Source organism: Fringilla coelebs (genome assembly GCF_963513975.1).
Source record: "Fringilla coelebs genome assembly, chromosome: 2".
NCBI lineage: Eukaryota > Metazoa > Chordata > Aves > Passeriformes > Fringillidae > Fringilla > Fringilla coelebs.
The window spans coordinates 35589141-35604688 of record NC_140029.1 but is presented as its reverse complement, the minus strand read 5'-3'; the positions used below and the strand labels follow the sequence as shown (position 1 = coordinate 35604688).

At 39.8% G+C, this 15548-nt stretch overlaps 2 protein-coding genes across 5 annotated transcripts; one reads left to right on the top strand and one right to left on the bottom strand.

The window, feature by feature from the left end:
- Nucleotides 1-675: 675 nt before the first annotated feature.
- On the bottom strand, nt 676-4820 carry LIG4 (DNA ligase 4). 2 transcript variants are annotated; one of them, XM_084226164.1, is made up of 2 exons: nt 4792-4820; nt 676-4232 (listed from the first exon to the last, which is right to left on the bottom strand). In XM_084226164.1, the coding sequence occupies exon 2, from the start codon at nt 4218-4220 to the stop codon at nt 1482-1484; it is 2739 nt and encodes a 912-aa protein (XP_084082290.1). In that variant the 5' UTR covers nt 4221-4232; nt 4792-4820; the 3' UTR covers nt 676-1481. The 2 variants fall into 2 exon arrangements, with proteins under 2 accessions (XP_084082290.1, XP_084082291.1); XM_084226165.1 differs by having other exon boundaries at nt 4776-4814.
- Nucleotides 4821-4960: 140 nt separating this feature from the next.
- On the top strand, nt 4961-14699 carry ABHD13 (abhydrolase domain containing 13). Of its 3 annotated transcripts, none has more exons than XM_084226706.1 (3): nt 4970-5072; nt 6724-6759; nt 10831-14699. In XM_084226706.1, exon 3 carries the CDS (start codon nt 10866-10868, stop codon nt 11877-11879), a length of 1014 nt encoding a protein of 337 aa, XP_084082832.1. In that variant the 5' UTR covers nt 4970-5072; nt 6724-6759; nt 10831-10865; the 3' UTR covers nt 11880-14699. The 3 variants fall into 3 exon arrangements, with proteins under 3 accessions (XP_084082830.1, XP_084082832.1, XP_084082831.1); XM_084226705.1 differs by having other exon boundaries at nt 4992-5072; nt 6728-6759; XM_084226704.1 differs by lacking the exon at nt 6724-6759 and having other exon boundaries at nt 4961-5072.
- Nucleotides 14700-15548: the final 849 nt, after the last annotated feature.

The window sequence follows — 15548 nt, the reverse complement described above, 5'->3', positions numbered from 1 at the left end:
ACAGGGGAACAAAAGAAAGGTGAGGATTTCTGTAACAGAGAGAGGCCAGGCTTTCATTCATTCATTCATTCATTCAAATCCCTGTTGGGGCAAGGGGTGCAACCACGAGGGAAAGAGTGCTAAGGGAACAGCAAGGCAGGCACAAGGCAGGATCCTCACAACCAAAAGCATGTCCCACCATCCCAGCCCCACTCAAGAAAAAGAGCAAAGCAGGCCTGGTGATGGGAAATTTGTGGACAGCGACTAATACATTTTACCTATGGAGTGTATTTCAGATAATAAGGGAGCTGCTAATACACTAAGAGATATCAATACAATTCTAATTAACCAAAATTTCAATACTTCCATTAAACCTTTTATATAACAATTCCCAATTATTTTTACAAGAACTTTTGCATGAACATGATCATGGAAAGCATAGAAGAAAGAGGTCAGCTAAAAACTGACTCCATGTGGTCTGCCTAACTTAATTTCTGTTTGATACCAATGTTGACATAACAAGAAACAAGGCCTCAACCTTTCTCCCCTCAAAGTTGATGCATGAATTATCTAAAAATAAAACAAGAAATTAAGTTTTATGTTTTTCAAAAGTGACTGCTTACTAAAAATAAATACCAGGCAGACTTTAAAAATAGATTTTATTTAGTAATTGGAAAAATATACATAGAAGTGGATATTTGGAAATTAATCCTATAATAACTTAAGAAGCATTTTTAAAAGATAAACTGATGGTTAATTGTAAAAGCCTAGTCCTGTCACAATTCACAGTTAAACTGTAATGAGCACAGGAGGTTATTACAATTCTTAAGTAATTGATTTGCAATTCATGCATAGATAGTTCATTATTAATCCATTCTCACCTCAATGAAAAGCTTTGGTTCTTTTGTACAAAAGCTATTTACACAAAGTAACATGGAATCTATACAATATCCTAAAATCAAAGTGCTTCTGAGGCTGTGTGGTGCTTAATGCTAAAACCAATGTAAGAAAATTAAAACAGTACAGATGAAGTTTATAAATTACTGAATTCTCTAGCATATGGAATACATACAAAACAAGTCCAGAAAAACATGAATGTGATTGCAAATCGATAGCTTAATAATAAACAGCAGAATCTCCATAAAATAATAATTATAAATTATTGTCTCCACTTTGAACAATGGAGGCAAGCATTATTAAAGCTAAAACAAACTAGGCAGTTTCAAACATATTTTATTTATGTAAAATTTTAGATCTCTCCTGAGACCTTTTTGTGGATTAAAAGGCTTAAATTATTTATCTTGTGGTGGGTTTTTTCCTTCCAACATAGCTTAGTATCCTCCTCCTTCCGCAACAGTCAAATTAAAAGCCTTCCCCTGATTTCAGCAATTCAGTGTTATTGTTTAGCCAAAGCCAGTTTGTGTGAAAACACACAAAAAATTTAGGACAACCTCACAAAATCCAAGTCCAATCGTGCCTTTGCTCCGATCTTAAAAACTGCTTTAAACTAAGTAGTGATTTTCATTCTTTGCGACTCCTTCCTCCACTGAGTGGGTGACCCACAGCTCGGATACAATTTTAAATTTTTTCCCAAAAGTTCTCCTGATTGCTTTGATCTCTTCTACCCGTGAACAATCTTCTCCCACAACAACATGGGAGACGCCCTCTTCAAGGTGAGAAACTACTTTTGCACCATAAAAACGGAGCTCCAAAGCTCTAATTGAAAGTGTTGTTCCAGGGATTTTGCTTTGGGGCTCATTAACAACAGCATAACAGTCCACATAAATAGTGCTTCCTCTGAATATACCGAGCTGACAGCTGCTACACCAGTAACGTTCTTCTAGCTCTGCAATCAAGTCCAGAGGCATTGCTTTATTGTCTTTCATTCTTGAGAACACTTCCTTGAGCTGCTCAACATCTGTGTTTGCTGTGTAGCTGTCTCCATAACAATCATACTCACGAGCAAAATGTTCTTTTGTGTCAGGAGACATGTGAATCATAAAGGCTGGTTGCCAAGGCACCAGCATTTTGGTTTGAAAACACTGAAGGAGCCACTCTGCCTTCACCACATCGTATTTGTTGGAAGCGATGATGTTTTTCACTCTGACATTCTCAGCTCCTACAATGACACAGTATGTCTCCGGCCCCGGGTTCTGTACCACACTGCCACCACATTGGGCTATTCTGCTTTCCAGCTCAGATTTTGAATATTTTCCCTTTCCTGTCATAACACAAAACTCAACATCTTCAAATACATTTGAAACCTTGCTTACACTAGAAAGATCAGGAGCTTTAAATTGCTCAGCTATTCCAATTACCTTCCTCACCTTTGAAACAGTTTTCCTTTTTTTCTCATGTGGCTCATCATACTCGTCTATATGAAGATGCTTAGATGCCAGCTTTCCTTGTGCTTTGCTTCTGAGGTCTTCTAGCATGTCTGAGGTCATGCACTCATACCATTCTTTGTCTTCCCTTATCTTCTCAATTCGGGGGAACCTCAAAGTACAGTCAGTTTTATACATATCACTGTCAACAATCTCAGCTGCCTTGATCTGAACTATGACAGAGTTGCAAGGTTCAATGTACATTTCAGGTTTTTCAGCTCCACACAAAATGTTACAAGGAGGATCCTTCCTATGGTAGGGCTTCCAGTGTTTAGCCAGTTTCAAGCCTAGATCATACAACTCTTTCATAGTATAGCCAGAGCCAACACGACAAATGGAGTGGAAAACGGTCGGTTTTTCATTCGGAGGGGGCGTCTCTGCAACAGCACATAGAAAATGAGACATCATTCCACCACGAGAGCCCTTCCCCCAGTAACCACCAACAATTAAAAGGTCCAGCTCATCCATCAGTCCGTTGACATATTCTGGCTTGATTTTTAGCCAGCCTTCCCCACGTTTGTCAGGCTTGTAGGTGGACATGGGATCTTTCACCATAATTCCTTCCTCTCTGTTATCTATGGCTTCGTTTAATGCATCAATTACTTCTTTTCTTGTTCTGGCACTTCTCTTATGGACAACATGTATTCTGCCCTTCACTGGGGTAAATACACTACTTAAGATTTCGTATCTTTTGCTTAGTACTTCATGCCCCAGCTTCTGATCATTAACCATCAATACATCAAATACACAGAAGCAGGTCTGCAGATCAGAGTCCTCCACCATTCTTTTTATGTCAAATTTGTTTCCTTTTTGCATAAAAGTTTGTGCCTCAGGATTGTAAGCCATCATTTCACCATCAAGAATGCAATTTTGTATATTGCTCTTAAATACATTATGAATAAATGGCGTTAATGAACCTTCAAGGGGTGAAGCACCGAACTGCTGAGTATAGTCAAACCCATTTCGGGAAAAATACTTGTACACATCCCCATCTTTGTGCATCTGCATACGTTCACCATCCAGCTTAGTTTCTATGTAGAATGTCTGGTTACTCATTTGCTTCTCAATTTGCTGGACATCTGCAATAGCAGCAAGCATTGGTTTAAAAGCAGAAAACAACATGATAGAAACATCACTAAGTGAGACAGAAGGATCATGCAGTTGTCTGCAAACTTTTTCCAAATCAGTAGTAACATTGTGCAATTCAGCAGCATCAGGATGAAAAATTGAAAATATAGTTTGTTGACTAACACCAAGCTTTAGATCCTTTATAATCATTCGGATAAGCCATTTTTGTTCTAGTGCTGTACTCTGGGTAATTAACTGAAGAAGACTTTTCTTTAACTGACCCTTGTTTTTAGCAGCATTATTATTAGCAATCGCATCTAAATGTTCATTGACCTGTTCTACTGTCAGTCTGCCTTGTTTTGGGCTCCTAGGTTTTAGCACAAAGTATGCGATCATTGCAAAATCTCCAGCATCTCCACGTGAGCCCGTAGGCGTTCTGTAATTTAAAAGCTTTGCAGCATCTTTTCCATCTTTTGGTAAACTAAGCAGTTCAATATAGAGCTTTGCAAGCATAGTTTCTTTAATTCCATATGCCATCCTTTCTCTTTCCAACTGTGGAAGAATAAGCCGCATAGCTGGGTAAAAGGAATCTGTGACATCTTTCTCTTTTTGATGAAGCGCATCGTGAAATTTCCTCCAGGAATCCAGAAAATCCTTGAAATACTTGGTTTTCTCTGGACGAGTTTTGGACTTCTGTATTCGCTCCAGAGTAGAACAGAGATCTGCAAAAGGCACGTGAGAGGCCACCGTTTTTTTAGGAGGAGGCTGTGAAACAGGTGCAGAAGCCATCAGTCTGTTTTTCTGGGAACAAAACAAAGTTATATATTTATAACGAAACACCAGCAGGTTATTCAGTCTAAAAAAAACCCATATCTAATTAGGATTTATGTTTTTCTAATTTTCCTACCTAAGATCTAACCACTGTCTTAAAGGTCGCCAGCTGATTCCTCATTCAAGGGCCAAATGGAGCAGCGAGGCTGCGACACTGAGATACCGGCATCACCCAGACATGGGTCTGCACGGCGGGAGAAGGCACCGCACTCCCCTCCCGCTGCTGCCCAGGCGGGAGTTTTCAGTGCTCAGCGACCGATTTCCTCCTTCGCCTTCCCCGAGAACGCAGCCAGCCCCCGACACCACCCGCCTCGGGCTCTGCCCCCGGCCGCTCCGTGCCGGCGGAGGGAGCGGTGTGCGGCGGAGCCGGAGAGGGGCCGGAGAGGGGCCGCACCGCACGTCGCCCAGCACGGCGCTGCCATGGCCGCAGCGCGGGCGGAGCGGGCACCTCCCGCTCCGCACGGGACCACACAGCCGGGGGCACGGAGGAACGGCCACCCCGGGCAGACTCACGGGGAACCGCGGCTACCTGCGGAGCCGGGCTGACAACCGGCTTCCCACCGCCCCGGAAGAGGAGGGCCAGCCCGGTGACGCCGCGCTCCTCCCCCGGGCCGGGGCGGGGAACGGCGGCGGAGCCCGGGGCGGGGAAAGGCGGGGAGACGAGGGAGAACGGCTGTGCTGTGCCCTGGAAGCGGAACCGCGGCGGGGGTGACTTCCTGCCTCGGGGGGAAGGAGCGGTGGTTGAAGTTGCGCGTCGGGGTCTGCGCTGGCCCGAGGCACCGGCGGCGGCCGCCCGGGAGGATGCGGCGGGTGGGTCTGGCGGGCCTCGGGCCCACCGCGGCCGCGGGACGGGGGCGGCCCCGGCCCCTGAGGCCGCGCCGGGCCGGGGGCGGCGGCCGGCGGGTTTGAGGTCCGGTTTGGGTTTTTACCGGGGCTAAACGCGGCTCTTCCCTGGGGCGGCGGCAGGCGGGACATTGCCCCGGGCGGTGTGCGGCTCTTGTGCCCGCACGGCGGGACGTGGTTGCCGAGGTGCCGCTCCCGTGACAGTGCCGATAAAAGTTCCTGCAGGTGCCTCCCTGCGAAGCCCCGGAGACCTTAAGGTTCTTGGCAGCAAGGTCTCGCTCCACTGTTTGGTTTGTTTCCACTGCCAGATGGAGCAATTCCTGCAAATGGGTGCCTGCCGAGGCGGGGCTGATGGTAGCTGTAGTGTTCTAAATGGACCAAGTGATCGTTTTGAAAAGGTTGAATTGGGTGTTTCTCGTCAGTCAAAAAGGAAGCAATTTAGCAAGCTTAGAAATTGCTATGTTTTAGCAGCCTAAGTCCCTAGAAAGTTAAGGTTCTAAGTTAAGGTATAGCCAATCTTCGTTTATTGCTGTTTGGGTTTTTGTTTTTTGGTTTTTTTTACGCAGTACCATCGTAATTCGAGACACTTTGTACCATTTGTCAGTTGGGAGGAGAAGTATCACGCCAGTTATGGGGAAAACATTTTCAGTTATCAATACGTACAACTATGTACAACAGAGCTGTGGATGTTGGCTGTTTGAAATAAGCAGGACAAGTGACTCGTTGATTTTAAAGCCAGAGCCATGAAATGTGTGATGCTTAAATTATTGTTATTGTACTGCTTCCTTTGTTAGGAGTCACTACTTTGCTGTTGTTTTCCTCTTTTTTTTCTTTATTTTTTAATGAGTGTTTCTATAGGAATTTAATACTAAGAAAGTGTACGTTTTGGTCCTTACTAAGCTTGTAGGTTTTCTTCCGGATCAGTTCTCCCCCCTCTGAAACTAACTTCTTATAGTTGAGGACATTTCTACTTCCGGAGGTCTTCTGAATAAATATGAGTAAATGTAATGCTTGTGCAAATCTTGTCTGCATCTGGAGGAGGTAGAGTCTAGGAAAAGGAAGTGGAGACAAACAGATGTCATTAACTATTTCTTTAAAAATATATTTGATTTTGTTTGTTTGTGTTGAAATCCAAAAGTTTGCCGTGAGTGTTAAGACTTTTTTTTTTAAAGCTCTTCAGTGAGGAAGCAGCCATTAAACACACCTGATTGTGCTTCTTAGCACTAACTTTAAAGCTACTTATAAAAGTCAGTTTTAAGGAGAGAATGTAATGTTTGTTTTTAAGAACTATGTATAGATGCTATGTTATTGTTATATATGTATATTATTATAATATTACAGTATTGTGATATACTGTGTTTTGTGTATATAGTTCAGGATATTTCATTGTGATTCTTGAACTTCATTATAAGATGATTTCAAGTTCATCAAATGTTTCAAACAAGCTTGATAGGAGGAGCATGAGACAAACAGTTTCATTAGTGACGCAGTTGTAATTTTTAGGCTGTTTGGCTCTTATCACTTCCTAATCTTCTTTCAAGTAACAAAATAAACAGTAAATTACATGTGTAATTCAAAACAATTTTACTCAAAATTCATAAATGGAATTGTCTTTCAGGCAGAGATGAAGCCTGGGAAATCATCACATCTAAAGGTAAATGTTTTATGATATGATTAGTGTATGAAAATAATACTGTTTAATATTAAAAATACAGACAAAAGCAAAACAACAGAACCTGTGGAAGAGACAAGAGTAATTTTAGCTGCCATTCAAAATGAAAGAAAAATTGTTCACTAGTAGTTAAAATATACACTTGAATTTTTGTGATTTTTTTTTTCAGTTGATAATGGTGTTAACCATTTAAAAATAGCATTAGGGCAAAATAGAATATTGTTAAAATGCCTTGCTCATAAAGAGGTTTTTTCCCTCAAAATTTTTATTGTGAGTGATTTGTATTTTCAGTGGCTACCTAATTCTGGGACTTGTAGCTCATCTGATAGAACACAGAGGTCTGCAGTAGTTCCTATGCTGTGGATTCAGCTGTGGAGATATACAGACACAGGGCATGTGTGTGTGTATCAACATGTGTGTATATCCCAACTCAAAGCTGAAGTTCACCACTTCCAAATTTCCTTTCTGTTTTGAGAGACAATACAGTTCCATGGCAGTTTAAGCCAAAGGTACAGCAGCAGTCTGGCCAAGTCTTACTTTCATCAGGTCTTAACCTTGAGTTGGGCTGCATTGCTGTTCCTATCTGGCCATGGTTTCCTCAGTAAAGCTTTATATTTCAGTACTGTCTTCTGCTTGTCTTTTAAGCTTACAAGCGTTGCCAAATAGTTGTAGGAAGTATCAAGATTCCCAAAGGCTCACCTTTCTAATGCACCTTATCAGAGGGACAAGAGGAAAAATTTATTTTAAATGACATTATACTTATTTACCTAGCATTTTACTTAGTATTTCATAATCATGGATTATTTAAACTGTGAATGGTGTAAAACGGGATGTGACTCCTTGTTATAGGAAAATCTTGTTTTCAAAGTTACAGCAATTACGTGAAATACAATGCTGTAATACAATATTTCTTCCAAAAACAATATTTTTTTTTTTTAGTGAAGCAAGAGTCCCCTCCAAGAGCTTAAAGGGGTGAATGCTTCTTGATGTAACTGGGACATCAGGAAGTTATGGGGCAAATCCATGACTCGTTGTAGTCTAGGAACAGAAGTAGTCTTGTCTAGAGAGAGGATCAGGTTTGTCCAGGTTGGGTGGGTTGGTGGGTCTACTCTGTTTCTCAAGTTGACCACATCAGACATCAATACGCTTACATCAGTCTAATACACTGTTCTCCCACTCTCACACCTTTTCCAGATTATTCTGGCTCCCTGTTAGCCATAAAAAATTAGAGATGCGAGAGAAATGCAACACATGCTCTTTGCAATTCACGACAGACTATTTGCATCATAAGATGTTACATTGTAAACTGCTAGGAAGGTTTATAACTTCCCATCCAGCACACCAGGACTGGGAAATAAAGACCAAGAAGAGAATTTTGTGTGTGTGTGTGTGTTGTCTTGCAGTATGTTGAACAGTCTCAAATCTCAGCACTTCAAAAAGTGCTGACCTTACTGCTCACTAAATATTACTATATCAGCTTGCCCTTTTTATTTCTGTCTTTGAAATGGAATTTTTTTTCTATTTGTTTCATCTTCTGCTTTCCAAGATAGTGTTTGGAAGGTCTGTTGCTTTGAGCTCTGTAGAAAGTGTGGGTTGTAGCTTTATTGAAAATGAAATAATATTGATAAGTCTTCTAGGCTTGTTTGAGAAACCATCCTTTTCTACTCTAGTGATCTTTTAATTGGTATTGAAAGGTGGGGAGGAACCTAGGAAAAAATTTTATCTTAGTTTCCTAACTAACAAATCTTGCAACAAGATGCAAGATGGGCCTGGAAATGAATGAAATCAATGAAGTTCCACACAGATGGGAAAAACATTTTAGTAGTAATGTAATTGTTCAATAAGGCAGAGTGGTCACCTTTATTTAAATTTGTAGTGAGCATGAAACGTTTGTGGCTGTGTAGTTTGCTCTTCCTGTTAACTACTTACTGCATGTTAAGCTTCAGTTGTAGGATGTACTAGCTTTGCAATTCCAGTAGCTAAATATTTGTGTATACCTACATACATACATATATATATATATATATACACACACACACCTATACATATATATATATATCTCAGAATTAATCACACAGCAGCACTATCTCAGTAGTATAATATTTTGATAATATTATCCTGCTGAAATAAAACTAGAAGTGGTGCCCTTCTCATGAAACTAACATAGCTTATAAAATCAGCTGTGAGTATCAGTCTCCAAATAATAATCCTTAGTGTGTGTGGGATAACCATTGCAAAACTCCATCACTTTTATTATTTCTTTGTCTCTTAGTAGTTTTTTTTAACAGTGGGTCTCTTACTCTTGTGAATATCTTGTTGAGAAAACATTTTTGGAGTTTCTTTCATTTTGCAAGAAAGTCAGCAAAATGTTGAATAGCGTAGGTAAGGAGAATGGTTTTACTGTCTCATTATCAATGTTCTTATACTCCTGAAATGTAACGCAGGAAATCTTTGTTAACTTCTTTAGGAAGTTATCTTAGAAATTGAAGTAACTACTTTATATGTCTTCTAATAATTGTGAGTTTTTTTCAAGGAAAATGGATCACAAGAATTAAATTTTCCTATAGGCAGTTTGTGCTTACTTGGATATGGATAATAAACATGAATTTATAAATAATATAAGAGAACAAAGTTGACATAACTGCTCTTTTATACTACTTTATATTTCACCAGTTTTATGTATTTGGAGTAGTTACACTATATAAAAGCTTAATATCATGTTGGGTTTGGTTAATATATGAATTTTAAGATGTGACATATTTATTTTTATTTCTGATTTATTTTTAATTTTTGCATAAAATAGAGATGGCAGGTTTTCCTGGTCAGATTGGGTGCTTATATCTGTGGAATGCAAAGGCTGTAGCTGCAGAGGTCACCTTTTATCACTCAAGCCTAACAAGATGGCTGGTATAAAATGCTTGGATGCATCTCTGCATGTCAAACTCCTTTGGAGTTTGAATTCAGCTTATTGTTGTGCTGTATCATTTTAGGAGATTATAACTTTGTGTCAAAAGTGTACCTATTATATGCTCTATAGTTTAGAGCATATAATGCTCTTAGTGCTCACACTAAGAGCACTAATCTTAGTGTTCTCAAACAAGTGAGTTTGTGTTGTCCCTTCCAGGTAGTGTGATTATTCAGTTCAGTGGTGACTAAATGGTTACTGTAGTTTTTGTATAGGTATGACATATGTTTCCATATGAACTAGGAGTGAATACTGCAAGATCTTGTATGGATGCTGGGAGACATAACTTTTGGTTGGAAAGAAGGTTTAATCCATTGTCGTTAACATTTTATGCTGTGTATGTGCTTTTATCATGAGTCTGTTTTCATGTTTGGTATTTTCAGCAGTGCTTTTCATTGACCAGAGAATAATGATTGTTATAAATCAGAAGCAATCAAAATATAGCAAAAGAAAAAAGCTGTCATAAATGTAACTACAATGTGGTATCTTAGTATAGAGGAGTCTCTTCTGAGCAGTTCAGGTGTTGTTTTGTAACCATAGTTGATTGAGATGCTGAAAAACAGCCACTAGCCCATAGCAGTGCTGAGATGTGTGATGAGCCTCTGCTGGCTGCAGAGTGACGTGCACAGACTTACTGCATGCTACTTAGCAACTTAGAAATAAAGGCTATTTTTGTTTGTGTTCTCTGAATTCTAGAGTTACTTACATGAGCAGCTTTGACAAACTGGTGATAGTCTGTATGGTTGTTCCCTTGCTTAGTAGGAAAGTCTGAGGGAAAGCAAAAGTTACTGTGATCTCACTCAACCAGTCTTCTAGTGCTGTTAATGGACTGGCTGCAGAAATACTGCAAATGGGATTTTGAAGAGTTCTAAAGCCTTTCCTTACGATTGCATTTCTGTTTGTTTTACAGTTAGATGGTTTCCAAAAGTTCAAAGGGAGTTTGCCACCAAATTTTATGTTAATGCTCCAATACATTGACTTGCCATTAATCTTCTGCAAGTACAAATGCTTAAATTGCTACCTTTTTATTTTTCTTATATTAATATATGTATACATATGTTTATATGTATATATATGTTCTTTTGCAGGATTTACTTGGAGTAAAAGATCACTGACTTCTACAATGGAAAAATCATGGATGCTTTGGACCTTTGTCAAAAGATGGCTACTAGCTTTGGCTTCCTGGTCTTGGAGTCTCTGCCGTATTTGTCTTTTGCCCTTGATAGTGACTTTTCACTTGTATGGAGGCATTATACTCCTTATATTAATATTTGTATCAATAGCGGGTATATTATATAAATTCCAGGATGTTCTGCTTTACTTTCCTGAACAGCCCTCTTCATCACGCCTTTATGTTCCTATGCCTACTGGTATACCACATGAAAACATCTTCATCAAAACCAAAGATGGAGTTCTTCTCAATCTTATTCTGCTGAGATACACAGGGGACAATGCAGCGTATTCTCCAACCATCATTTACTTTCACGGGAACGCAGGCAACATTGGCCACAGGTTGCCAAATGCTTTGTTGATGCTGGTAAACTTGAAAGTGAACTTAATTCTGGTCGATTATAGAGGGTATGGCAAAAGCGAAGGAGAAGCGAGCGAAGAAGGCTTGTACTTAGATTCTGAGGCTGTCTTAGACTATGTGATGACTCGGTCTGATCTTGATAAAACAAAAATTTTTCTTTTTGGCCGTTCCTTGGGGGGAGCAGTAGCTATTCACTTAGCTTCTGAAAATTCTCATAGGATTTCTGCCATTGTGGTGGAGAACACCTTTCTTAGCATCCCGTACATGGCCAGCACTTTGTTCTCTTTCTTTCCGATGAGGTATCTTCCGCTGTGGTGCTACAAAAATAAATTTCTATCCTACAGAAAAATCTCTCAGTGCAGAATGCCTTCTCTCTTCATCTCTGGGTTGTCTGACCAGTTAATTCCACCAGTTATGATGAAGCAACTTTACGAATTATCCCCAGCTCGGACTAAGAGATTGGCGATATTTCCTGATGGAACTCACAATGACACTTGGCAGTGCCAGGGTTATTTCACTGCACTTGAACAGTTCATCAAAGAAGTAATAAAGAGTCACTCCCCTGAAGAAATGGCAAAAGCATCATCTAACGTAACAATAATATAATTGATATTCTCCTTTGGGGTGGAGTGGGGCAAGTACCTGCACTGTACCTTGATTTGTGATAAGTGGTAAAAGAATGTCTGTTTTTAAATGTATTTCATGTCTGTACTTGCCTAAAGAGTGAAATTAAACTTGGAAAGGTCTGATATTTTATTAAGGTGTTCCAGATAACTTTTACATTTGCAGCATTGTAAATGAACCATTTTATGTCTTTCTCATACTTTTTTGGTATCTCTGTCCATATATTCCACTTGTTTGATATGTACAACAGATGCTATTAAAGAAACTTGCTACAAAAGTAGTACAGAATGTATTTAGAACAACAGGAGGCTCTTTGGTATTCACTGCTGTATGTGTGAGCTTTTTGGACAGCCATGGTTAGCACAATAATTACTTGCTTCTCTTAGAGTTTATTTAAAGTGTGCCATGCATGAGATTAGTGTTTTATTTCTTGAAATTTTATATTATGCAAAGTGGGAAGATTTTAATGCGCTAAATAATATAAAATAATATAAATGGTAGAGTATACTTGCAGGTATACTATCCTGGGTTATTACTGGTTTCTATGGTTATGCAAACTTATATATGTCAAACTGCAGTCGAAGATGAAAAGATACTTTCCTTATTTTCATTTGCTGTTTGTATTATAATAGTTCACAGAAGGTTGTGTATTATAATAGTGCACAGAAGGTTGTATGTGCCTGACATCGTCACTTCAGGATTTTACCCAGGCAATTTCTGTATGGGAAATAGAAGTAACTTTTTCTGAAAGAGATCAGTGCAATCTAAGCTCCTTTCTGCCTCAAGCTCTCCTCACTAATGCCCAGGCAAACTATTTGGTAGTACTAGTCTGCTTGTGCATTTGAGGTGATAATTCTTAAGGCAAAATGGGTGGTCATACAAGGTAAAAGTAAGTTTTTGTGTTCAGATTTCTATGCTGGTGTAGTTAAATGTTTGTGCCCTTTATTTATAGCTCCTAAAGAAACAAATTTAAATAATTACCAGTGATCACAGGATTAGAGATACATGTGTACAGTTGCTACAGTAAGGATAATGAAAATGAGCAGATGGTCCTGTCATTGGGAGAAGGCGGGTTCTTCAGACACTGATTGACTGGAGCAACGAGCCAAGGCCAAGGGCACGAGGTTCAGCAAGATGAAAGGCCGGGTCCTGCGCTTGAGTCACAGCCCCGTGCAGCACTACAGGCTGGTGAAAGAGTGGCTTGAGAGCTGCTCAGCAGAAAAGAGACTTGGAGATGCTGGTCAACAGCTGCCTGGATGTAAGCCTGCAGTGTGTCCAAGTGGTCAAGAAGGCCAGTGGCATCTTGGCCTGTATCAAAAATAGTGTGACCAGAAGGATCAGGGCAGTGATCCCTTTACTTGGCGCTGGTGAGGCCACACCTCAAGTCCTGTGCTCAGTTCTGGGCCCTTCACTACAGGAAAGACATTGAGGGGCTGGAGCAAGTCCAGAGGTGGGTAACAGAGCTGGGAAGGGTCTGGAGCACAAGTTGTGTGAGGAGCAGCTCTGGGCTGTGTGTAGCTGAAAAGAAAAGGTGGCTCAGGGGAAACCTCGTTGCTCTACAACCACTTGAAAGGAGGCTGTAGGAAAGGGAGGGCTGGACTCTTCTGCCACATTTCAAGTACAAGGATGAGAGGAAATGGCCTTGCATCAAAGGTTCAAATTAGATTTATAAAACAAACTTTACTGAAAGAGTGGTTAGCCATTGGACTAAGTTGCCCAGGCAGGTAGTGGAATCACCAGCTCTGGAATCATTCAAGTCATCTGAATGTGGCATTTGGGGATATGGTTTAGGGGTGATTATGGCTGTGTTAGGTTGATGATAGTACTAGATGACCTTGAAGGTCTCTTCCAACCTTGATGATTCTGTGATCAAAGACATGCTGTTAGCTTAGTCTCTAATGGAGTTGGGAAGTGTTTAGATCTCTTCTGCAGGATTAATTACTCATCTGCTGCAGCTGAGTTTGCCTCTTCAAAATAGTTTTTTTACTAGAAAGAACAAATTGGAAAATCTTCCACACAATCTTTAAAGTTGCCCTTTGGATTCAAATTTTTAAGTAAACTGTTCTGCCATGTTGTCCTGATTCAGAAAAGCATCTCAGCACACACTTAAAATCTGTTTCCTGAGGGACAGTCATATTTTAAGCTTGTGCTCAAGCCCTCTGGTTGAATAAAGCTGCTTTCCTGAACTGGTGCCTTAATGGTTATGCCTCCTAATGGAATTATAGTTCTTACGTACACGTGGATAGAAGTTGTCAGCAGTTTGTAGACAGGATGATACGTCTTTTCATAAATGTGATTTTTTTTTTTTTTAATAACCATTCACATACCAGAAGTTGCTGCTTTCTCTGGTAAGTATCTTTTGTGATACTATTATTAAGGTTTTTGTAGAGTTGATTGAAAAAAGCTATACATCTTTGTGGATCGATAGACATAAAAACATAGAGCATACTTTTCAATCTGAGTGAAACCAAAACTATCTTTTCAGCCTTACAGTGGTGGTTTTTGTTTTGTTTTGTTTTTTTCTTTTGGGGAGAGGGGTACTTGGGCACGGTATATTGGAGAAGTTTGACTGGGGGCTGGGAGATGAGGCTGTGTTTGTATAGCAGAAAGGAGTTGATAGATGTCACATTGCCTTGCCCTGATGTATTCTACAGTGAGATGAAAGCTGCTTGCATAGATTGTTTAGTTTACTTCACATTGCTTTAGAATAGAGGTGGAGGAAGAGAAGGAAAACTAGCAAATACTGCTTTTCTAAAATTCAGTTGATGAAGCCAAAAGAGTAGATTAATTGTTGGAGACAGAATGAGGAGAAAGTAATTGTTTCAGAAGTTGTCATATCTTGACATTAAATGCCATTGGGTGCAGTAGGGGGGTGGGGGAGGGGAGGGTCTTCAAAAAGCATAAATTTCTAAAGTAACATGGCATTTAACCCCACTTGCCACCAATCAAAACAAAACTCTCAACCCCAGAATACCCCTAGTATTATGTGGTACTTGTATGCAAATGAAGAATTCCTTTTTGAGCACACAATTGCTAAGACAAAGTCAAATGGGTAGTGTTAGATTATGGCAATCTGAAACTCTTCAAAGTGGGCTGTATCTAAATATTACTTTTATTATCAAGCCATATGTGTTTCACTGTATTGTCTGCAGGACATAAATATGAAACTTTAATTTTGCAGGTATTGTGTGTGAGTTGACACAATTGTCATATATGCATTCTTTACACTTGTGTGGTTTCTTCCACCTTCCACATATGCACAGTTTTGTTTCTCACTTAATGGGTTGCCACATACATTTGTGAATGAATGTTATTATGCTATTTTTCACTGTATTGGTTATAAAGTCCACTGAAGGAAAATAGGAGGGAAGTGATGTTTCCATGGAAGTATTTCACTGCTCTGCATACAATTCTTTAAGGGAGGGAGGGAGAAAGAAGGGGGAGGAAATTTGTTCTGACAAGTAAAGACTTGTTTTTATTTCATGGACTGTGTGATGGAAACCACAGTTATCTGCTGCTAAAAACTGAACTGCAAGCAACATAGTAATAATAACTTTAAATTGCCAAATGGTGTGTTGTGATACTGTTGCATTTATTTTATTTAATACCATTATATGTTTTCCCATAACAGTTATCCATTTGTGTATAGAT